The sequence below is a fragment of the Ziziphus jujuba genome, chromosome 7, assembly GCF_031755915.1.
Source record: "Ziziphus jujuba cultivar Dongzao chromosome 7, ASM3175591v1".
NCBI lineage: Eukaryota > Viridiplantae > Streptophyta > Magnoliopsida > Rosales > Rhamnaceae > Ziziphus > Ziziphus jujuba.
In genome coordinates, this window is record NC_083385.1 from 9,154,022 (window position 1) to 9,177,429 (window position 23,408).

The 23,408-nt window shown below is 35.6% G+C and overlaps 5 protein-coding genes across 7 annotated transcripts; 3 read left to right on the top strand and 2 right to left on the bottom strand.

The window, feature by feature from the left end:
* The first annotated feature begins 1,163 nt into the window (after window positions 1-1,163).
* On the top strand, window positions 1,164-2,599 carry LOC107424439 (peroxidase 64). Its single transcript, XM_016034249.4, has 3 exons — window positions 1,164-1,441; window positions 1,538-1,726; window positions 1,866-2,599. Exons 1-3 carry the CDS (start codon window positions 1,235-1,237, stop codon window positions 2,421-2,423), a joined length of 954 nt encoding a protein of 317 aa, XP_015889735.1. The 5' UTR covers window positions 1,164-1,234; the 3' UTR covers window positions 2,424-2,599.
* A 315-nt stretch (window positions 2,600-2,914) lies between these two features.
* LOC107424440 (uncharacterized) lies at window positions 2,915-4,933 on the bottom strand. Of its 3 annotated transcripts, none has more exons than XM_016034250.4 (7): window positions 4,735-4,932; window positions 4,544-4,648; window positions 4,277-4,363; window positions 4,027-4,077; window positions 3,726-3,819; window positions 3,559-3,643; window positions 2,915-3,424 (listed from the first exon to the last, which is right to left on the bottom strand). In XM_016034250.4, the coding sequence occupies exons 1-7, from the start codon at window positions 4,846-4,848 to the stop codon at window positions 3,253-3,255; spliced, it is 708 nt and encodes a 235-aa protein (XP_015889736.3). In that variant the 5' UTR covers window positions 4,849-4,932; the 3' UTR covers window positions 2,915-3,252. The 3 variants fall into 3 exon arrangements, with proteins under 3 accessions (XP_015889736.3, XP_015889737.3, XP_048335053.2); XM_016034251.4 differs by having other exon boundaries at window positions 3,168-3,432; window positions 4,735-4,933; XM_048479096.2 differs by having other exon boundaries at window positions 3,290-3,444; window positions 4,735-4,933.
* A 361-nt stretch (window positions 4,934-5,294) lies between these two features.
* LOC107424443 (uncharacterized) lies at window positions 5,295-7,941 on the top strand. The gene is made up of 5 exons (XM_016034253.4): window positions 5,295-5,568; window positions 6,227-6,342; window positions 6,891-6,948; window positions 7,078-7,155; window positions 7,457-7,941. Exons 1-5 carry the CDS (start codon window positions 5,373-5,375, stop codon window positions 7,648-7,650), a joined length of 642 nt encoding a protein of 213 aa, XP_015889739.1. The 5' UTR covers window positions 5,295-5,372; the 3' UTR covers window positions 7,651-7,941.
* A 1,353-nt stretch (window positions 7,942-9,294) lies between these two features.
* Window positions 9,295-11,100, bottom strand: LOC107424436 (aquaporin PIP2-7). The gene is made up of 4 exons (XM_016034246.4): window positions 10,489-11,100; window positions 10,090-10,385; window positions 9,844-9,984; window positions 9,295-9,714 (listed from the first exon to the last, which is right to left on the bottom strand). The coding sequence occupies exons 1-4, from the start codon at window positions 10,778-10,780 to the stop codon at window positions 9,598-9,600; spliced, it is 846 nt and encodes a 281-aa protein (XP_015889732.2). The 5' UTR covers window positions 10,781-11,100; the 3' UTR covers window positions 9,295-9,597.
* A 2,164-nt stretch (window positions 11,101-13,264) lies between these two features.
* LOC107424468 (la-related protein 1C) lies at window positions 13,265-18,418 on the top strand. The gene is made up of 6 exons (XM_016034284.4): window positions 13,265-14,200; window positions 14,770-15,268; window positions 15,337-15,481; window positions 15,606-15,696; window positions 17,131-17,202; window positions 17,338-18,418. Exons 1-6 carry the CDS (start codon window positions 13,640-13,642, stop codon window positions 17,545-17,547), a joined length of 1,578 nt encoding a protein of 525 aa, XP_015889770.2. The 5' UTR covers window positions 13,265-13,639; the 3' UTR covers window positions 17,548-18,418.
* Window positions 18,419-23,408: the final 4,990 nt, after the last annotated feature.

Genomic DNA, 23,408 nt, shown 5'->3' on the forward strand with positions numbered 1-23,408 from the left:
TCATTGATCCTTTAATTGAGAGTTCGTAATTTATTTGTTTATCCTTTTGAGGTATATCTGTCGGTGCGGTGGGGCAAAGATGTTATTAGAAAAAATATATAAATCCACTAAATCTATAATTTATCCTTAATGAGCTGTTCAAATTCACTATTAATTAGATTAGAGAAAATAGGCTGTTAAAACAAAATCCATGCACACAAAGGACGATAAAAGAAAAAAAAAAAAAAAAAAATTGAAGTGGGTGCATGGTGGTTCGTTAAAGTAGGCTAATCATGGCTTAAAAACTCGACAAGATCAACTTACAGTCAACCAAACCATGTATATATATTTTCCTTTTAATAATCTCAAAGTACCTGTCTTGTCCTCCTTTGTATCCAACAATTTTAGACTTCAAGAACAAGCATTTGACTACACACTCATATAACAAACTTTGATGCCTCAACCTTAACCAACTAAATAATTCACACATTCCTAATTTGCCTTTTTTGTGGGGCTCATTATTTTTGTCACCAGTAAGAGAATCAAATGGTTTTTGGCGAGTTTGCATGAAACATGCATTTCGGTTTTTTTAAAAAAATAGTAGTGGAACTAAAAAATGGTTTTCTTTTTAAATTTTTACGTAGTTACATGGGAAAAGTGTGCGTACTTGGGATAAATAGACTTTTTGTATCGAATTATAATTCATCAGCCAAGAACTTTCGCAGAATCTTCTTTTTCAAGTGTAATTTTGTATCATGATGTCTATGACGCATGAGCCATTTAATAATTGACATGTTGCATATTAAAAGTAAAGCCTTTATTCTACAGCTTTTATTGCAATGATATTATGAAGAACATTTGCTCTGTCATTTTTGTTTATATGTAAATAAATAAGTGCATGATGGTTGAAAACATTCCAGACCATCGTTTAGCGAATAAAAAAATTCATTTAAAAAAAAAAAAAAAAAAGGTCCTGACTAACACATGATTCGTTAGAAAATTTCATTAAATTTGCAAAGACAAAAAAATTTGATGAGTGTCTCCTAGCGATGATGATCAAAAAGTTTGCTTCAATGTTACTACTTCCTCACGGGCATCTTTACTGAACTAATTCATCATCTGGGGCCACCATCATATATACATCTCAGTCATTAGCAATCTTTATGTTACTATAAATACCCATTATGATCCTGATTAGCTCCATGTCCACCTATAATAACAAAAGGTTAAGGAGAGCTAAAGAGAGTTCCAAGAAATGGCATTCAATTCTGTTGCTTTCTTGATATCAGTTATCATATTTTCAGTGTTATCTGCAGGATATGGACTAAGCTCGAATTATTACCACAAAACATGCCCGGATGTCGAGCCAATTGTAACATATGCTGTCAAGAATGCCGTGGCTAAAGACAAAACTGTTCCGGCTGCTCTTCTTCGGATGCATTTCCATGACTGTTTCATAAGGGTATATCATAGATTTCTGCCTCAATTAAATTTGTTTTTTGGGATTTATATACTTTGGATTTGATTCACCACATCTTTGTTTCATTTTCTTCTTCAGGGATGTGATGCTTCTGTGCTGTTAAATTCCAAGGGAAATAATAAAGCAGAAAAAGATGGACCTCCTAATGTTTCTTTGCATGCCTTCTATGTCATTGACAATGCAAAGAAAGCAGTGGAGGCTATCTGTCCTGGTGTGGTTTCCTGTGCTGATATATTGGCTTTAGCAGCAAGGGATGCTGTTGTGCTGGTAAGCTAAAAAAAATAAATAAAAAATAAATTAAAAAAAAAAAAGCTTTTTACTGACAAAAATTCACTACCGGGTTTTTAAATAATGCTGTCGAGCAAGAAATATTTGCAGTTTCTGATTATATATCCTAAATCTGCAGGCTGGAGGACCAAGTTGGGATGTGCCTAAAGGAAGAAAAGATGGCAGAACATCAAAGGCCAGTGAAACAGTACAGTTGCCAGCTCCTACTTTCAACATATCTCAACTGCAACAGAGCTTCTCTCAGAGAGGTCTTTCCTTGGATGATCTAGTGGCTCTCTCAGGAGGTCACACTCTGGGGTTTGCCCATTGTTCATCATTCAGGAACAGAATCCACAACTTCAATGCCACACACGATGTTGACCCCTCTTTGCATCCATCCCTTGCAGCAGCCTTAAAGAATGTTTGTCCAGCTAACAATAAGGCAAAGAATGCTGGAACAACCATGGATCCTTCTTCAACAACTTTCGATAACACATACTACAGGTTGATCATCCAACGAAAGAGCCTGTTTTCTTCAGACAAATCTCTGCTTGATTTTCCGAAGACTAAAGCTTTGGTTTACAAGTTTTCTAGCTCAAAGGAAGCTTTCTCGAAGGCTTTTGTAAGCTCCATGATTAAAATGAGTAGCATCACAGGTGGACAGGAAGTTAGAAAAGACTGTAGGGTAGTAAATTGAGGGTCTTTTATTTTTTATTTTTTTTCCAGTACAATTAAACAAGCTACAAGGTCTGGGTAATGCATTAAATGGATGTTTCTTTTGTGCGAGCGATTTGATAGAAGATTAAGGTATTTGTACGGTTTGGTTTTAGATCTTGAACAGGGTCTTTAATGTAATAAAGCTCATATTTTATATGCATAAAGCCTCCGTGAATTTTTTGGCCCGAAGGTCAGAAATCAATACCTATACAACCAAAGACAAACAAGGCTTCCACGTTCCAGTTTCATCGGCTTAGAGGAGCCTGGGCACCCTAGGCACACATGGCATATGTACTCATTAACAATTGTATTTATGAAGGACATAAACACTGATTCATCTGATAATATTCATTAATGGCTTTTGTTGTTAAATATGTCCATTAATGGCTTGTGTCTCTCATCAGTCCTCCCCACTAACTGATACAGATTTTCCATTTATGGTAACAAAAAAAACCAATAGGCATATAGATCTCCACAAACAAATTAGTTTATGCTTTCTTTAGCAAAAAATACAATAGCCAAAGTTAGATTTAGCATCAAGCATTTAACTATAACAAACTTGAAGTTTAAAAAAGAAAAAAAGAAAAAAAATGCATATCTGCAATTGACGACAAAAGTACAGCTACATACTACTGAAACGGGCATTTGTGTTTAACAACAAATGGCTTCACAATTATGAGCAGCAGATGTCTGTGGACTTCAGAAAACTTACTCATCAGCTCCCTAGAGAGGAGGAAGTTTGTAGCAGAAACAATAATCATGGATATTCATATGGTATGAGTGGCTGCATCACCAGAAATGCCAAAATATTAATGTGAAACGGTTGGCTCAGCCACTTCATTACTCAGAGATATCTCTGCCAGTTGAAGGTTGCCACTTAGCCCAGACACCTTGCACGGTGGCATGAATGACAAACCATCAAGAAGCTTCACGCACTTTAATCCCCATTTCACCATCAAGAATTCAATATGATGATGCCCACTGCATGTCTTTAAGGAACTCTTTAAAAGTTTTATTTTTAAAGATAATTCTTATTAAAATGCCCAAACGATGATATGCAAGATATACAGAGAGCTAATATTAACATTGGAATCCGAAGCTAACTCAAAAATTACCTTCGATTATGGTATGTTGTTATAAATACTGACCCAGGAGAATTTTGAAGCAGGAAAGTGACCGTGGCAAACAGATCATCAAAGGCTTAACAAAACAAATTGATTCACATTTCAGCTCAAGTTAAACAATAGATAACAATAGATAAAAGCATAGCAAAAGATCTCACCGTCATTGTCATACAATACATCAGCCCCAAGAATTATTCTTGGGCATAAAGTGAATATAGATGCATCCCAAACTCCCCACGTCAGTCCTAGTATCTGCGTGATAGAATCAAATCTTACAAGTATATTCCATAACTCAATATCAGTATTAAAGTGTATGGATGCAAGTATATTCTTCTTTTTAGGTTGTTTTCGACACAAACAGTATGTAAACCGGAAAATTAGTGAAAGAAACAAACCCTTTCTTCATGCACACGGTGTAACATAAACTCACTCAAAACAAAAAATAGAATGATGGTTTACATTACAGTGAAGCTTATTTAGGTGACACACTCTTCTCATGTTGTCCAAAACCTGCAATAAACATTGAATGGGTATGGGCTGTAAGATACTACAATTATATATGATACAAAAACATCACAAAGACAATAAATAAGCTTCAATTATAACCATTTCAATTAAAATTAAAATCTATTTGGATATAACGAAGAAAAAAAGAAAAGACTCTAATTTGTTAAAAAAAAACAAAAAACAAAAAAGGAATATGCAATACCTCCAGTTTATTGGCATCATCAGTAAGAGTGACATGTGCACCCACTTTGGCCGCCACCAAGCCAGGCAAGGAAGTCCCAGCACCAAGCTGCAAGCTAACAATCATACACAAAATACATAAACCAGCCTAACAAATAGATTAATCCAAAGGAACAAAAACAAACCCAATCATTACAATTTACAATTTTAAAAGGGCTAAATTCACATATAAGGAATTAACACAGTGAGTGAGAAAAGCTAAAATGGGAAAAAGGATTTCAGTCATTACCTCAACCACAGTAGCTCCAGAAAAACGCAACCTTTGTTGCCAAACATACTCGGCGAGGACTATGCTACAGGGCCACACGAATAGACCATACTCTTCTTTCATGTTCTGAATCACCAACACCCATAGCAATGAAGAAAATTGTAAATGAAGGTCGACAGAATTGTAAAGTTTGTAGACATAGGAGTACCTACCTCGATAACCGAGATGGCGACGGCCGGTTCGTCTGGATCATCTCCAAACTGATGACGGCTTGTCGTCGTCATAAGCTGGTCGGCCGCCGGTTCACCGGAGCTATTGCCTTCCATGTCTTCTCAGCCAGTTCACTGGTGAGCAAGAGCCAGCAATAATAACCTTGTCAGAAGAAGTGCCAGCGTACAGAGAGAAAACGAAATTCAGGGCCTCGTATCCACACTTACGGCCCAACTCTTCGTTAAAAATGATGGGCCCAATTTAAAAGGGGCCCAGTTCATATATGCAAAGTTTGATGTCTTTTCTTACGGCCCTTTTTCTCCCTGATAAAGGGATAAGGGAAAGGTAAAACTGACGGTCTCGATTCAAGTTAAAAACAATGACGGTCAGTATATAAAAGTGATAATCTGAGAGCATAATCGAACGCGCCATAATAGCAGATGGCCCACAAACAATTATAACGGCAAGCTATCCTCTATACACGTGGCACCCATGCAAACATTAACTTCGCCCATTTTAACCTCGATCGATTTCCATGTCGTTTTGCTCTTGCACTTTCTCGAACCACCCTATTAATCTTTCCAAACTTCATCATCGACATCGTTTTTTGCGCTTATCGAGTGAGCTAGGAGTCCTAAAAATGGCGTTCGTTCACTGCCCAGTGACTGTTCCTTTTGAGACTTCAAGGCACCCGAAGACTTCCATTCTGGAGTCATCTTTATCATCATCTTCTTCTCATGAGTCTCTGTTTTCTCTAGCTTTCTCTTCTGCTTCTCACTGGTCCAGAGCCCGTAATCGCTCTAGATTTTCCAAGCTTAGTCCATTGGAATATAAAGGTATTTTCTTCGCTCTATTACCTGGCTTTTCTGTAGCTCTATCTTTTGAGACCGCTTCTTTTTTTTTTTTCAAAAGCGTTATTTGCCAAAAGTTACTCCTTTTTGTACTTCGAGGTTGAAGAACAAAAAATTGTTCCTCATTTCACTTGCCCCGTTACTTTTTTTTTTTTTTTTTTTTTAAGCTCTGTATATAGATTCTATTAAATGTATTTTTTGTTCTGTTTTTTTCCCCCCCTCAATTTCATACAAGGTTAGTATATACTTTAATTTCCATTGCTGTTACCCAATGAGGCAACCGAAAACACAATGTGGGAAACATATTTACACATTAAGCAACTAAGGAGATATATCAAATTTCATATATTAACTTAAATAATTATTAATTCCTATGGGCATGAAATAGATCCTGAAAATTTTGGGACTGTCAGGTAGTCTTTAGGTCTAGTTCTTTTTAATTGAATTATTCATGTATGGATTGGGTTTTTAGTTTCTAATTTGTTTGATTTTAAGTTTTCTGGTTATTCAAGGTAACTCTTACCATCTATTGTTTCTCTATATTGTTATAGAGAGATTATGATTAAGAGTTTTTGCAATTTTCAGTATCTTCCATTTCAAGTATTGCTGTTGACGCAATGTTTTTGACTTTGATATTTATCAGTAAAGGCTCAGCCTCAAGAAGCTAATCTCAGTTTAGCTGATGCATTTACTCACTTCAAGCATCTACTTCTGCCGATTACCGACCGCAATCCTTATCTTTCAGAGGGAACAAGACAGGTGGCATTTCTTTAAGGCTACTGACTTTTACTCATATTGTCAATTACATAATTCATATATTCTATGTTAACCCGTATCAAAGCATGTAACAAGCAATATTTTGCTTGTAACTCCTTTTTTTTTTTTTTTTTTTTTTTTTAACACTTCATAGTAATCTATCATCTTCAAGTTCACCTTTTGGCACAAACTCTTATTTCTTCTACTTTTGTTAATTTTCATTGTAAATATGTGGGACAGTTGCCAGAGTTTAGGTGTATCTGTCAGAAGACACCGAACCTTGCTTCAACATATATAATTTTTTTGGTTGGAAAATGTGCATGTATTGAGATTACCACTTCTTTGACTTCTTGGAGATTAACTATGGGGCTCTGGCATGTATTTTATGAAAAGAGTCTTAGGGGGTTGGAATAAAAGGTTAAGAATAAATTCAATAAGAATGTTGCTATCCAATGCCAAAATTTGCTTCTGTCCAATTAAATTGTCAAAATAACTAAAATGAGCCCCTAGCTTTATTTGCACTTGATCCCCTTGGATTTGACTTTCAACAGGCTGTGGCAACTGCCGCTGCTATGGCAAAGAAGTATGGGGCTGAGATCACCGTTGTGGGTATGTTCGCTGACATTTATTCATAGTATTCTCAATATGCTACTGTTGAAAACTGAGCAGTAGCACCCTTTTTACCAAGCCCTTTTACAGCAAGGTTTCAAGGAATATAGAACTTAATGTTCTTTGCAGTTATTGATGAAAAGCAGAAAGACTCATTGCCGGAGCATGAAACCCAACTCTCAAGCATCCGCTGGCATCTATCTGAAGGTTTAGTTATGCGCTTATAATCTTCTTTGAATTGTGCAAAATTTTATTTTGACTTAGCAATGTTCTTATTGGAGGCAAGCATGAACTAGAACACCCATAGACTCAATGCACAGGGAAGTTAATTAGGCAATAATAAGATGCATTTAGGTGAATGAAAATATGAAGAGAGCACAACGAACCATGAAAGGAACCTAAATATGATCTGATAATATAGTTTTGTCTCATACATAATCACGTAATTAGTTATATACGTTTGAAACATTTGAACATTATCTTTAACCCCTTGAAATATGAATTTTAGGTGGGTTCCAGGAATTCAAATTGTTAGAGCGACTTGGGGAGGGGAACAAGCCAACAGCCATCATTGGTGAGGTTGCTGATGACTTGAATTTGGATTTAGTTATTATAAGCATGGAGGCAGTTCATTCGAAGCATGTGGATGCAAACCTGCTTGCTGAGTTCATTCCTTGCCCCGTAATACTTTTGCCATTGTAAACTGTAGTCTTTTCGGGCACAATGACTACTTTGCAATGCAAATTCAAGTTTCGTCTCATGTGCTAATCAATCATCCTATCATTATTCAGGGAGAAACAATGAAAAGTGTCTCATAGCCATATATTGCTGTGTTTGGAAATGCTTTATGTATAGTGCTAGCAGTGTCATTTTGAGACTGTTAAAAGGCAGCGGTGGAATGGATAATTTTTTATCTCGTGAACTGGTTAATTTGTATTCTGGGGAAGCCAGAATGTTTAATGGATAAGCCTCCTAGTGACAAATTGGTTATCACGACCACCGTGTGTATTTGGAGTTTGTACTCTGATTTTACCGGGACAGTCTTGTCATTTCCACAAGCACATGTAAAATTTCTTGAAGGTGAGTTCGATACATATTACAAAACATGCCAGTTACATTATATTCTATGCACAGCCACTTTAAAATTCATTTTTGCTTAGCTATACTAATAATTTGTATCTGTTTTACCTTAATCTACGTACATTACAACCCATATTTTTTTTAATACCCTTCAATGAAATAAGAAAATAAAATAAAATATTTTTTTGTTCCCAGGTTTTCAGAATCTATGTTTGGGGATTAGGGTTCCTAAGAGGAGAATCTAATCGTTTTACATCATGCCCACTCTCTTCTTCTTCTTCTTCTTCTAATTCATCCTAACAACCAACCAAAAATTAACTGTGTAACTCAGTTGGAAACCAAAAAAAAAAAAAAAAAGAAAAAAAAAAAAAGACTCTGCTGGTAGATTAATTAGAATTCCCAACCATTTGGTAGGAGTTGGAATGCGTTGGTAAACACTCAAAAGCGTCGAAAGTGCAAATCCAACAAACGGAGACCTCAAACAAGAAACCTTGGCAAATATTCAAATTTTTGCGGTACTAAAACCAAACAAACAATCAAAAGAGAATTTCAACTTCCATTGTTGGTAAGTAGTCTGCCACTAAGCAAATTATTAGTGTAAGAAAAACAGAGTCCTTGAAGAACACCACCAGTCTTTTGAGTTTTGATGCATTAAATCTTTTGGAAGTTTTACTTGCCAACCAAATTGTCCACTTGCGTTAATCAACAGATATTCCAGCCTCATTCTTTCTTACCAATCCTATGAGACATGTTGTAAATCCCTCGTCTGTAGATGAGAAGAAAAAACACACAGCACTTGTCTCGCTTGTATAGTGCAAAAGGCAATGTCTAAAAGCTTCCTAACTGAAAGCGCTGATAGAAGGGAACTGGTATTTGTATCTAACGATTTTTTTTTTTTTTTTTCTGTATTTAAGGATATTTTATTCATAAGCATTGTTGTAATACCAAAAAATTTTAAAATTGTAATGCAGATAGTATGTTTTTTAGTGTGGATACATCTGCCCTTTCTTGAAAGCATGCATCCCAATTCTCATTCTGATCTAAGTTATAAATTTTTCCTCATTCTGCTTTTAAGTTCAAACATGCATGCCAAATACGCACAACCTTTGAATTGCAGTGGCTAATGTGTCCTCTTGCAAGGTCAGCCGACAAGAAGAAACGGCCTTATATTCACATTGAATTGCTATGGCTAATTGGTCCTCTTGCAAGGTCAGCAGGCAAGAAGAAACAGCCCCATAACGGGTCCTCTTGTAAGGTCAGCAGATAAGAAGAACAGCCATATATTCATAATTAAAAAGGACGATTCCAATTCAAATCTGCCATACATTGTGAGACCACATTTTTCACATGGAAGTGATAGAAGAATTGAGTTTCACAACAACCAAATGGTAATTCTTAAAAGGAATGTGGTTCGTTTTTCAACATAGGAGAGATACTTTACAACACCACCATCCAGACCCACAATAGAACTACTTAGAACCACAAAGTTTTAATAATACAACATTGACAGCCAAAGAATTGGATCGATAATGAGACTCAAATCAAGATAGTTTACACCCTGATTAACGATCAGTTGCTGGGGTTGCTGCGGAACGACCCCAAACCTCTAGCTGATGCTCTCACCACAAATTGATGATATGCTGCCGCAGCCAGAGCTCCAATAAACGGTCCAACCCAGAAAATCCACTGTTTACCACATTAAAAAAAAACTCATCGATTTTTAATCAAACTAAACTCCCAGTAAACTATACGTGTAAATTAGGTGTTCTAAGGAATATATATATATATATATATATAGTATTGTATTAATTGTACCTGATCGTCCCACGCTTTCTCGTTGTTATAGATCACAGCAGCGCCAAAGCTCCGAGCGGGGTTGATCCCAGTGCCAGTAATAGGGATCGTAGCCAAATGCACCATGAAAACAGCAAACCCGATTGGCAATGGAGCCAATACCTATTCCAAAAAAATTAAAAACCTTGGTCAAACCCGATTGGCAAGTACTTTAATTGTCATTTAATATATAGCTTTCCTGATATATATGTATATATGTATACATACAGGAACATGAGAGTCACGTGCGTTCCTCTTGGGGTCAGTGGCAGAGAAAACGGTGTAAACCAGCACGAAAGTGCCAATAATCTCAGCTCCCAAAGCCGTGCCTTTTGAGAAACCAGGTGCGACGGAATTGGCACCACCTCCAAGCGTGTTATAGTAGTGCTTCATGAAGGCCTTCACTAACCCCACGCCGCTAATCGCTCCCAAACACTGCGCAGCCATGTACGCCACGGCTCTCAACAACGACACCTTCCTCGCCAGGAGCAGCCCAAATGTTACGGCCGGGTTAATGTGACCACCTGGTGCATAGCCAGTAAATTAAATATTCATTAAAAAAAAAAACAAAAAAACAAAAAAACAAAACGAAAGGAAAGAAAATAATGTTATCGTTTTGTATGTTACCAGAGATTCCGGCAGTGCAGTAGACGAGGATGAAAATCATGCCGCCAAATGCCCAAGCGATACCAAGAAGACCAACACCATCGCATGAATCGGTTTGCTTCTTGTGACCGATAACCGTAGCGACGGTGACATAGAGAAAGAGAAGAGTGGCTACGAACTCTGCTATCAGAGCTCTGTAGAAAGACCAGCGCTTTAACTCTTCAAAGCCTAACAGAGGAGCTGGTGGTGGGTCTACATAGTCCTTCCCATGGTGCTGTGGAAGTTGCCCTTCTTCACCCACTTCCTTGGTCATTTTCTCTCTTATCACTTTTCTCTCTAGCTAGCTTTCTAGGATATAGTGCTTGAATATGCTTTGTTAGTGTTACAGAATGGGAAGGGGAATGGATATAATTTATATGGATTAGGAAGAGGGTTTGAGTAGGAATATATTAATGGAGATAACGTAAATAATGACATGTTGAGGAAGAATTGTAGGGCATATTGTACAGCCTGACCATGTGATGTCTCTGTTGGCATAAGTTGTGAGCTCGCTGTCCAATCGAAAGCAATCCCGCCAGTCCATAGCGTTTGGCTACGTATCTTTCTGCTATGTATTTATATTTACTTCTTCTAGAATTTGTATCATGTTAAGGCCATTTTTCTCATGTGTGTGTGTGTATATATTATATGTAATATATATATTTCCCAATGCATGATTATTGCAACCAAAGACCTGACCGAATGAGAATATTTTTTTTTTCCAAATCTGCAACTTGCAAAACTTCCATTTCACCCAAAAATTTCTATGTTGGTGTGGACGGCTTTTGTTGATATACATCTTCTATATAATTATTAGTGATTACCATTAACGATAAATAATAATTGCTCATCCGGAAAATTGAAAATAATAACTACAACACTTTCAAATTCATGACATGTCATCTTGCAAATCTATATAGCAGAGCAACAAATTCCTTGAACATATGTAGGTTGTGTATGCATTGTGGAAACCGAAAGATAAAAAGCACCATTTTGATGAAAACTTCACTGTGAGTTTGTCCATCATGCTATGTCTGCTTCAGTGGGCTTAAGCACTCGTACTTCAATGGTGGCCAAAAATGGACTAGAAAAATAATACAGGCTTTCGTGATTGACAACTACGTGGGATGCCCAAATTGGAAATTGTGGTAGCCTACTTTTTTGGACTAACGTGTGATTATTTCCAATTAATAATCAAATCAAGCTTGCTTTTTTAATATATATATATATATATATAAATAAATCAAGCTTGCTTATATTTGCAGTTTTCCTTTTTTTTTTTTTTTTTGGATGAAATTTAGTTTTCGATGTTTGTTATTCTGCTTTCGACTGCATATATATTACCTTGCAAGTTACGCGATTCCGCTGAGATTTGCGTTATTAAATTTCAGCATTCCGAGTGTATGAGGCTCTTTGGTTAAGTAAAAAGGGGCCTGTTAATATTTGAAGCCCATTTTTATTAAAATCTACAATGTAGGCCGAAATTGCTCCAAACCCGCTCAAAATTGTTTTGAACCCAAACCCAATCCTTGTCATATGTGAGTCCACTCCACTGTCTAGCCTCAGGCATAGCCCACAAACAACAATGACAAAAATAAAGCACACTTTGGTCTTAAAAATGAATCAAAAAAAATATTTGCTTATTTACCAAAAAGTTTTTTTAAAAAAAAAATTACTCTAAAAAATTTCAGCATTTTTTATAATTATTATAAATCCCTTTTGGATAATGACTCTCCACATTTTATTTCAAAAAAATAAATTAAGAAGAGGCTAATATAAATCATATTATATCCTTTTTAAGCCTTCCCGTTTTAAAAAAATAATAAATAAAAAAAATCGAAATGGTTTACTATATAACTGCTTTTTCGTTTCTTAATCTGTAATAATTTTATATAACCACATGATATGCGTTAATAATTTTAAAAACATAAAAGGGACAAATCATACAAAAATTTGCTTTTCTCACTTTCACGCTTAATGAATAGGTAATGTCACCATTATATATGTGTACTATACGCCTATTTAATGGTGCTTTTGAAGATGTATATTTCAAAAATATAATAAATAAGGGGAATCAATTTATTATATAATAATAACAATAATTAAAAAAATTAATGGAAAATAAAGGAGAAAGTAATAATTGAGAAAAGAAGGTACGGTAAGAGTAAGAAAAAAATACATCTAAAATTAGTTGTACCTGTAATAGCTAAATGCTATAATTTTACAACTCATTAAACCAAAAAAGAAAGGAAAATTTTCTATATTTAAGGAAGTTATTAAAAGTTTGGATATGTGTTTCCAACACTGAGTTGTCGATTTCGAACTAAACATTTGAAAAATGGAAAAGTATATAAAATATAATGGGGCAATCAATATCCAATATTTTATAAAATGCATTTAAAAAATGAAATTCCTGCAAAAATTACTTTCTCTATTCTCTCTCTCTCTCTCTCTCTCTCTCTATATATATATATGTAACAAATTTTGAATAAAAATGATGATTTGTCATAATTCAATTGGACCACATCTAAAAATCCACGTAGAACAGTGAAAAAGGAATGGTAAAGTAAAAAGAGGTAAAAGCCGAGGCTCTTGGTTGGGGACGGTTTTAGGGTAGGGCAATTCTAAGGTCCAATCAGATTTTAGTGTACGGGTGGCGGAGTACAATCTCTCACATTTCCGGTCCCAAATAGTAAGGGTAATTCCGTAATTTTAAACGAGTCCTAAAACCTGGGTATCCCAAGGAATTCCAAAGCGCAAAGCAACCAAAAATTACTTAGAGAAAGAAAAGGAGAGAGAAAGATCAGAGAGCTCTCTCGCTCCTCTACACCTCTCTCTCGCTCGCTCGCGCTCGCGCTTTTTCTGTGTCTGTGCTCGTTGCACTGCGCGCCGCGATCCGATCGCACCGAATCTTTGGAACACCAATTTTTTCTTTTTTAATTCACACATTATTCGAAAAATAGAAAGCCTCAACTAAGCTTATCATTCTTCTTATCTAACTCTCTTCCCCCCAAAAAAAAAAAAAAAGAAAAAATTTGATCATCATATTCCGTTTTTGCCCCTATCATTCGTCGATCAACTCGTCGACTCGGTAAGGAAAAACCCTAATTCTGTTCTTTTTTAAGTCTCTGATATGGCTGCGAGTAATACGGTCAGTAACAATTCTTCCGCCACCGCCGCCGCCGCTGTGACTGCCGCGATGGCCATGAGCTCGCCACGTCACGCCGGAGACGGTGTCGGTAGCCCCAAATCGCGACGTGGCACGAGGTCTGGCACGCCGCCTTGGACCCAGATTGTCCGGGGCGAATCGGAACCGATCGCGGCCTCATTGCCTTCGGCTGCGCCATCGACGGCTGTGATTGAGCCTGTTGTCGCTGCTTCTTCTTCTTCTTCTTCTTCTTCATCCTCATCATCGATGTCGTCTGCTTCGTCTTCGCCCACTCAGGTGGATGAGTCGGTGGGCGAGAGCTCTGATAATGGTAGTGTGCCGAACGGTAATGCAGGTAAGAGGCCTGCGTGGAATAAACCATCGAATGGAGCGGCTGAGATTGGGCCTGTCATGGGCGCTGTATCTTGGCCCCCTTTATCCGAATCCACGAGGGCTTCTACGAAATTATTGTCTCCAGAATCGTCTAAAGTTTCATTAGATGGATCGTCGTCTGTATCTGTATCTGTATCTGTATCTGTATCGCAGGTTTGTTCCCTTGACTTTAGGTAGAACTTTAGAACATTTATGGTTTTTTTTCAAGGTTTTGTCATAGAATGAAACATACTAATTTTCCAAGTAAGCTTGCGTGATATTGAGAACCGCTGTGATATATTGCTTTCCTCAGCACTCTGCAACTAATGGGCGTAGTTTAGATGTGTGCTGGTTGTTTGCTGAGAAACTGAGACAGTGTAGGAAAACAAAAAATGTTAAAAACCTTCCCTTCGGATTTGTGGGAGTGTTGGAACATACATGGAAAAGGGATTTGAATATTTGATTGGGATTCTCCAGGAGACCAGAGAAAAATAATATTTTTTCACCCAGATTAGATTAATATGATATGCATAGAGTTGATTGATTTCGTTTCAATTTATTTATTATTTTTTTTGGCCGAGAGTTCTGATTTAATATCATGGAAGGCAAAGGAACCAGAATATTGGAACTTATAATTGGGATGTGGTTAATTGAATTTATATTGTTAACCTATTTTCTAACTGGGTTTATGAGGTTTATCTAATGGGTGCATATATTAATATCACTCAACGTGTATCCTATAGGAAACTGGAACCACAATCACACCACCACAGAAACAATCAAACTCTGCTTCAACTACAAATCATGCAGCACCAACACGGCACAGATCAATGAAGCAGCGAAACAATGCAAATGCACCATCTAATGGTGGCAACCCACAGCAGCAACCATCAGCCAGCCACACTTTTGAAATGTCTCCAAATAACCCATCTCCTAAGGACAATACACAAAGGAGTGGATTTGGTCCACAAACACATGGTGGTGGTGATCATCCACAGCAACGAAATTCATTCAGGAGGAATGGTGGCTCACATCCACGTGGAGATGGTTCTCACCATCACAATTATGGAACCAGGCGTGATCATGACCGAGGAAATCAAGACTGGAATACCCCTAGAAATTTTAGTGGCAGAGACCACATGCATAGAAGTGCTTCAAGGTTCAGGAATTCTGCACCTCCTGGTAGTTCAACCTCTTATATCCCTGCTCAACCAGTGCGGCCTTATCCGATGCCAATCACAGGTAAGCTGATTTTGTTTTCAAGTTTTGCATTGAACATGGATTCTTCTAATTCCTTGATTGAATTCTAGAGTTGCCACCTCCACTGTTGTATGTGGCTCCACCACATGAATCACTTAGAATGCAGTTCGTACCACCGATAGCACCTTTGTATTTTCCTCCTGCGGATCTTCAGTTGCATTCTAAGATTCTTACTCAGATAGATTACTATTTCAGGTACTATTTTCTAGTTGCTTTAAACATAGGTAATCATAATTGACTTTTCCAAGTCATCATCACCTTTTATCCTTTTCTTTTGTTATAGTTGATTGGGATTGCACCTCTTTTTTGTGTTTTGCAGTAATGAGAACTTAATTAAGGATATATACCTGCGTCAGAACATGGATGAACAAGGCTGGGTTCCTATTAAATTAATTGCAGGTTTCAACAAAGTGAGTTGTTTAAGAATATTGTCTTGAATTTATAGTGTTATGCTCCTCTGTGATTGTAGCAAACTTTTTTATACTTAATTAATTTATTTTTTTGGAGGGCCTTAATGTCTGTACTTTATATTAGTGTTTTTAATCTTGTTCTTATTTAACTATGCTGTTATACAAATCCATAAGAATGAACGATACTCATTCTATGACTAATTCAATAAATAGGTTAGAAATTGTATGCTTAGTCACATGGAATTGCTAAGCAGATCCTTCAACTCAATCTGGGGTCTTGTTTCCTGTTAATTCTGTAGTCCATGTATATTTTTAACCAGCTTAATATCTTCATTTTTTGGTTTCTTTCCTGATAATTTTTTTGTAACCATGGGCTATACTGTTGGGTTTTACATGTTCAAACTATCTTCTACGATGTTTTATATCTTCCTATTTGGTGGTACTATGTTGTCATTACTTTGTTTACTGTCAACTATTCATTAGCTCCTTTTTTTTTTCTTTTTTCTTTTTTTTTGTTTCTTTCCTTTGTGTTATTGCTATTACTCTAATCATGGGCAGTTTATTTCTGAATTTCCTATAATTGGTCTTTAAATGTCAACCTTATAGTTCTCTTACAGAGTCCAATTTTCCCTGGTTGCTTTTTTATAATCGAGCTACTTCCCATTTGTATGATATTTGTGCATCCAACTGTCTGCAGTTCCATGAGCTTTAACCTATTGGGTTTTCCTCGTTCCATAGGTTGTTAACCTCCTCTACCTTAGCTTTGGCGTAGGTTGTAGAGGATGAAGTAAGGCTAGATTGTAGGTTTATGTTGTTGCTGAGCAATATTTGAAAACAAATTTGAATATATGAGAGACAAGCTTTGGATTGAATCTGGCTTATATTTCCTCAATTCCATAATTTTTCTTGAATTAATTCTACCTCTCCTACAGCTCCCTATTGAGCACTTTCCCCCGTTGTTGCAAACTTTCAAATTCATGGCGAAGAGTAGACAAGCTTTTACTTCTTGGTCTTGTTTTTAAATCCCCTTCATATTTATGTTCTCTTGATGCACGGAAGTAGGATATGAGAGTTGAGAATTTAAATCTCTGTAGCTTTTAATCATCTCCAGTTATAATGCTGTAGAATAGAGTTAAGAAATAATTGCTACTCTGATTGTATATAGGTTAAATTTTGCAATGTATTATCAGAAAAACATCATGCTTCGTTGTAAATTTTGACTAGGATTTGACTGCTTTTGGTGTTTGTGCTACCTTGTTTCTGCAATTTGTAAAATTTCTAATCTCTTGGTAACTCTGCAATTTTTTATATATGTCCTCTTTTGAGAATAACTAATCAAGGGATGCTCATATGGTGGATATGTGGTTATTTCATGCTTCTGCCAGTTTTTATAGCTTTTTCCACTGATGTTTATTGGTTTTTTTTTGGGGCCAGGTTATGAATTTGACAGAGAGTATCCAGATTATATTAGATGCTGTACGAAAGTCTAATGTTGTGGAAGTGCAGGTACCTTGGCAATCATGTTATGATGTTTAATATTTCCCTTGTGTGTAAACTATGTACTCTACCTGTATGTTGAGCAACATTCTATTAGCACGTGAACTATTGTGCTCTTCTAATTTCATTTGTTTTGTGTGTTAGGGTGACAAAGTAAGGAGGCGCAATGATTGGATGAGATGGATAATGCCTCCTTCTGTTCAGTTTCCTAATGTTCAAAGCCCACAGACCCCTGGAAAGTCCAGTCATGATATGCTGGCCACTCATGTCCAAAGTATCGCACTGGAGGAGAAGAATACTAGCCATAGCAGTGTTCAAGCAGGTGCCGATCACTCTATTTCAGCAAGAAATTAAAGTAATGTGCTCTAATGCACATATTCCTCAAAAGAGAAAATGGAGGGAAGGAGGGGGAGCCGATTTAGGCTACAGTGAATCTGTTACTTTTCGTCATAATACTACTGCCTTGGCATGATGAAACATGCTTTTTTTAAAGAAAAAATAGAACGACAGATTAGAAAGGGGAAAAAGAGACTACTATTAAGAAACAGGAGAAAAGACTAAAAGGGAGAAAAAAAAATAAAAATAAAAAAGTTTATGACTAAATCCAATTCCGGTAGCACGAGTTTAATAGGATTCGTGTATTTTATTTTAATTTTTTTTATTTTGTGGGGTGCTTTCTTTTTGCTCCATTGAATCTATGGCGGCATGTTTAGTGCTTGCATATGTGGGGAATTTTTGATGTCTCATCCCCTTACTGCCCCTCAGCTGGTTTTTAAGAATCTTTGGGGCCAATTCCTTCTCATTTAGGAGGATAACTACGTGATATGTGAGAGCTATGGAAGAAATGCACTTTGTGGGGTTGTCTGCCTGTTTATGAAAGGGAGGGTGGCTTTTACTGGATGCTGCAGCTTGTGCTACAACTAGGTTGCTCTATTTGCTTATGGTTGATGATGGCGCAGGATGATGTTTCTCTGTTAGATTTTACTCTTTTATTACCATATATATATATATATATTAAAATTACATTGATATGTATACCTTTTATCTTCAAACTGAAGATTTTACAGCATAAATGTGGTCCTCTGGGGAACAAACCTGATTTGTCCAGGTTCAAACTGGATTTGGTTGGTATTTGATGTTTCATTAAATTGTGGAGCTTTTCTACTTTTGTTTCGGATCATCGCATTTGAACTTATACCTGCAATGTTCTATTTTTCGTTTTTCATTTTGTTAAGTTTTTAATATGGCGTGGAATCATCTTTTTATATCATAGTGTGGATGGTTATTTGATTGCTTTTAATGTGAACCTCTAATTCCAGTTAAGAGTTTTTGTATTTTGATTTTTGAGCTTCCAGCGATTCCCGTTAGAATTGAATATTGGTTTCTTTTCCTTTTAATAAATGTTTTTGCTAAAGATTGTTCAATATGAGTTTGTTGCTGGTAAGAGTTGATTGGTAGGATCAAAATGTCTTTACTGAGATGTTGCATGCCTCGTTGGTTGTTGTGGATGCATGGCCCTCTGACCTAGCTGCGCTCTGGCCTGCTTTTATCACTTGATGTTGAACTATTTGGAGTGGTACAGGTCCGTTTCATACCAGATTTTCTCTTGTATATGGTGCATTTTTCATTTTTCTTTAAAAATTTTTACTTTCATGTAAAATAAATTAAATATTTTGTTCAAAATATAATACTTTTAGATGCATTTATTACATTTTATAATTTTTTATTTACCAAATTTAAAAGGAACATTTTTTTATTTTATAAGTTTAATTTTGAAGCGTGCAAGCTAAGATATTTTATTATTATTATTATTATTTTTTTTTTGTGTGTGTACGAAAAAAAAGGAGATAAAAACAATGACTGTTGACTCATTGTGTGGGTCCCGTCAATTCGTGTTTAAGTCTACTAAAATTCAAAACTTGGCACGTGTTTGCAAATGCCATCACATCAGAGGAAGCTGTGTGAGATGGGGTTGGGCTTCTAGGCCACGTACACGCGCAGGGTTTGATTACCACATTTGAGACGAAAGCCTCAAAATTTGGCACAAAAAGTCAAGGCCATAAATCAATTGCGACAAGATGATAAGAGATAAAACATGGAAATGCAACTGTTACGTGGATTTAGTTGTTTTGCCAAAGGAGCTCACGGAATTGGCAAAAACTTGTTTTGTTTTGGAGGATTGAGTTTTTGTGAGCTTTTGTTGCCCTTCCTCTGGTCTCTACTGTTTCCGGAACCTACCTAATGCCCTGATGGCCCTATTTCTCTCTCTTTTTGATTGCCTTGAAAAGAGTGATACTTGGTTGGTTATATATAAGTACCCCATGGTTATAAATTTGTTACCCTGTTTGTACCGAAGGGTCAAAACCCCAAATAAATCGGACAAAAATAGTTTCATGCATAAATATAATAATAAAGAATCGGATTCTGATTGAGCATTTTTTCTCTGTTCCTCTGGTAACTCAATGCATATAGATGCTTGATAGGTCTCGATCAAATCAAACCCCACACCTCCCCGTCGAGAGAGAGATTGGTGTTGTACCTTTTTTAGTTCATAAACATAGAAAATGACATTTTGGTTCTTTCCATCTTTCAAAACCAACACTTTATTTTTCTTTTTTCCCCATAATTCCCATTTTAACAAACACACCCACTTCTCTATCATCACCACAAACAACAAAAAATCCGTAATTCAAACAAAAATAGTTCGTCTTTAAATGTGTAGATTATAATCAAATATGCATATTTCTAGCAAAAGAATAAAAACGAGATAATAAATGGAGAAATTGAAGTGGAAAGAGAGATGGGTTTTGTGTTTATTTTTATTGTGGGGTAGGTTAACTAGGTATATCTTCTGTGCATAGGCTTTGAGGGGGTATAGAAATGAACAGTGTTTATTTAAGGTGGAACCTGAGGTGTGTGAGGTAGAACTGTAATGGACCAAACGAAGAGCAGTGGGGCCTGGTGTAGAGAGAGAGAGAATAGCTTATTTTGGGGTTGGGGGAGTGGCAGAGAGTACCATATGATGGTGAGTTTGGACAGAGAAATACGGACAGCTTACAGCTGTTTAAGCCTAGAGACTAGAGTCTGTGTCAAACGCCGATCAATCTCTCAATCCTTCTACTCTTGACCTACTTCGCATGCCTGTTTCAAAGATATCCTACTATTTGCTTTTCTTTTTCTTTTTTACAGACGGTTTCATACCACACTGTGTTTTTTTTTAAGAGTTTTGCTAGTGTTTTTTTCTTGTTCTATATTTTTCTTAGTACGTTTGGAATAAAGTAAGCCAAATCCCACCTTCACTTAAATGTAAAACCAAGAAAAGAAAATTTTTCTTTTAATAGAAGCATGTTGGATAATGAGTTTGCCAAGGTTCTTTTTTACGGGTAAAATACCTAGATCACAAATTGCTCAAAACCATGCAGGTTTTTTGCTACATATAGGTTTTGCTCTATACTTGCAAAAATTGTTGGCTTTTAAAACGTCAAAGGGGCATTAACCTACCGTGTCCTCCATTAAAACAAAATAAACAAAAAATAAATAAATAAAATTAGGACAATTAAAGTACCCCACATGTTTTTTGATTGGGTATACAGAATGCAACAGTAGAGACTGAGAAAACCCACATCAAGAAATAGTTACAAAGAAAACGAACTTTGATTTAAAGACTGGTCTATTTCACACTTTCCCTTACACTTTCAGTACTATTTCTTTTTTTTTTTTTTGGTTGAATCTTACACTTTAGTACTAGGTAGTTATTATGTTAATCTTCTAAAATATATATTAAAAAAAAAAATAGCTTCACTTCTTATATGAATCTCATTCTCAATAAAGCAGAACAAAGAAAAGAAAATTCTCGAAACCTAAGCTAGCCAGGGCACAGAAAGGAAGAGATGGTTTCTCCAAGAAAAGCAAGTGAGTCATACAGAGAGAGAGAGAGAGAGAAGCATATGAGCATCGAACTATCCCATGGACAATACAGGTGTCGAAATCTGAGAGGCATTTGAGTTGTTTGTTAAATATTTAGGAACATTTATAGTATGTGGAATAAGTGAGATTTGGTTGAGAAAGAAAGTGAAAGAGAGAATCTCTGAAGGTTCAGAAAAACTGACGTATTTCTTTAGTGGCGGCATACCCATTCTTTTTCCACTGGAACCTACCAGCACAGCACAGATAGACAGTTTGTGACTCAATCTGTTTCTCTCTGCTTTAACACACTGATACCTTGTTATCTAAAATTTAAACTTGATAAATCTAGTCAAATCAAATCGGACCCTTTTTTTTTTTTTTTTCCTTTTTAATTTTTTTTTCTTTTTGTTTTGAGTATTTTTAATTTCTTGGTGTGGCAAAATTTTGTGTTCCTGTTTTTTGGAACAAGTGAACCAGTGTCATTTCACTTCATACTGAAACTGCACATAGGACCAGCACAAAAATTCATACAAACAAAGGTTGGGCAAAAGCCAATAAAACGCAACCACATCGTACATATCTCTATATTACATATATTGCAGTTTGTAAAATATTGAAAATATTTGAGGTTCATATAATATATGGTTTCCTCGTATTATATCCTCTACTTGACACTTGCCTAACCCTTGGGCTTTTCCTTAAACTTTGTCCATCACCCTCTCTTCATGACATGTGCCTCTTGATCTTTTGCTGCAAATTCTATCACTGTTTGTTCGGATTTTTTATACTAATTTGGCATTTGATGATATTATTGTACCTTTGATTAGATAGTCTATAGGAGCATATATATAGTGTGAATAATTCCAATGACGATGGCAATATTATTGGACCCCCATCTTATATGGATGAACTTCACTTATTGGAATAAAGTAACTGTCAGGACAAAATGACACACAGCTCAGGCCTCGAACTTAAAGGAGCTTTATTCGATTCAAATTATGAAGCTTTGGAGTTTGGCAGCGTAGATATAAGTCATATTAGGCTTTGCAGACATTAATTGTCTACACCAACAGTTGAAGATTATCTTTATTTATTTATTTTTTTGGAATTTATCTTAATTATTTCTAGAAAAGACTTATGAATGAATAGCAAAATTTTCTGGTGAGCATATGCTTCTAATGGAAAAACGTACGAGGATTACTTGATCGAGAAGAAGAATGGGGCATTGATTAGAATTATTAATACGTAACCACATATAAAAATAGCAATATATATTTCTAAGTATTATTATACATTTTTCTTTTTATATTTTGTATAAATAAATAAATAAATTATGAACTTTACGAAGGTATTTAATTTTGATTAATAATTTGAGGTTTTAAGCCATAATCATGTTAAATTATGATTTATATTTAGTATCATTTTGGCAGAAAAGTTGAACTAAAAAAAAAAAAAAAGCAATGGAGGTACAAAAATATCTTATTTCCGATACACGTTCCACGGACGGTGTGGGTAAAGACTAATGTTTGTTTCTTTTTTTCTTTTTTTCTTTTTTTTCTTTTTTTGTTTTTGGGTAAATTGGATAAAAAAGAAAACTAATGTTGTTGGAGATGAAAATGATAATGGAGAAAAGAAACCTTTGTCTCATTGACCCTCACGCCTTATTTCAAACAAAAAAAAAAAAAAAAACCCACACGCCCATCTATTTTAATTTTGGGGAAATAAAAAATTCAGCCAATAAGAAAAAACAAAATAAAATGAGAATTTTATAGCTTTATTTATTATTATTATTTTGGTCGACTTTATCTATTTATTATCTGGAACGCATTGAATTGTGGTAGTTTTCCCGTCAGCTTGGGTATTATTGCTGTCTATATTTGGGAAAAAAAACTTTTAACCAAAAAAAAAATTTGTCGTTAGAGGAGTTTCAATGAGGTAGCATAGTATTGAATTTTTGTGAACTTTTACTTTGTCCCCAAAAAATAATAATAATAATAATAATAATAATAAAGAAATAAAGAAATCTTACGAAAATAAGAATGATAAAGTAATATTTCTTACCGCTAGGTTCAAAACTGAAGGTTAATATTTTGGTTTCCAGCCAAAAAAAATAAAAAAAGTTAGTATTTTGGTGAATAAAACCAAAGGTTTCATTATGCAATGCATTTTATCAAAAAAAACAAAAAAAATTATGCAAAGGCTGATGTGGGCCAAATCCATATTCAACCTGTACATATGCATTTAAAAAAAAAAAACAAAAAAAAACTGTACATATATAATATAATATAATATATAGTCCTGCAAAACTC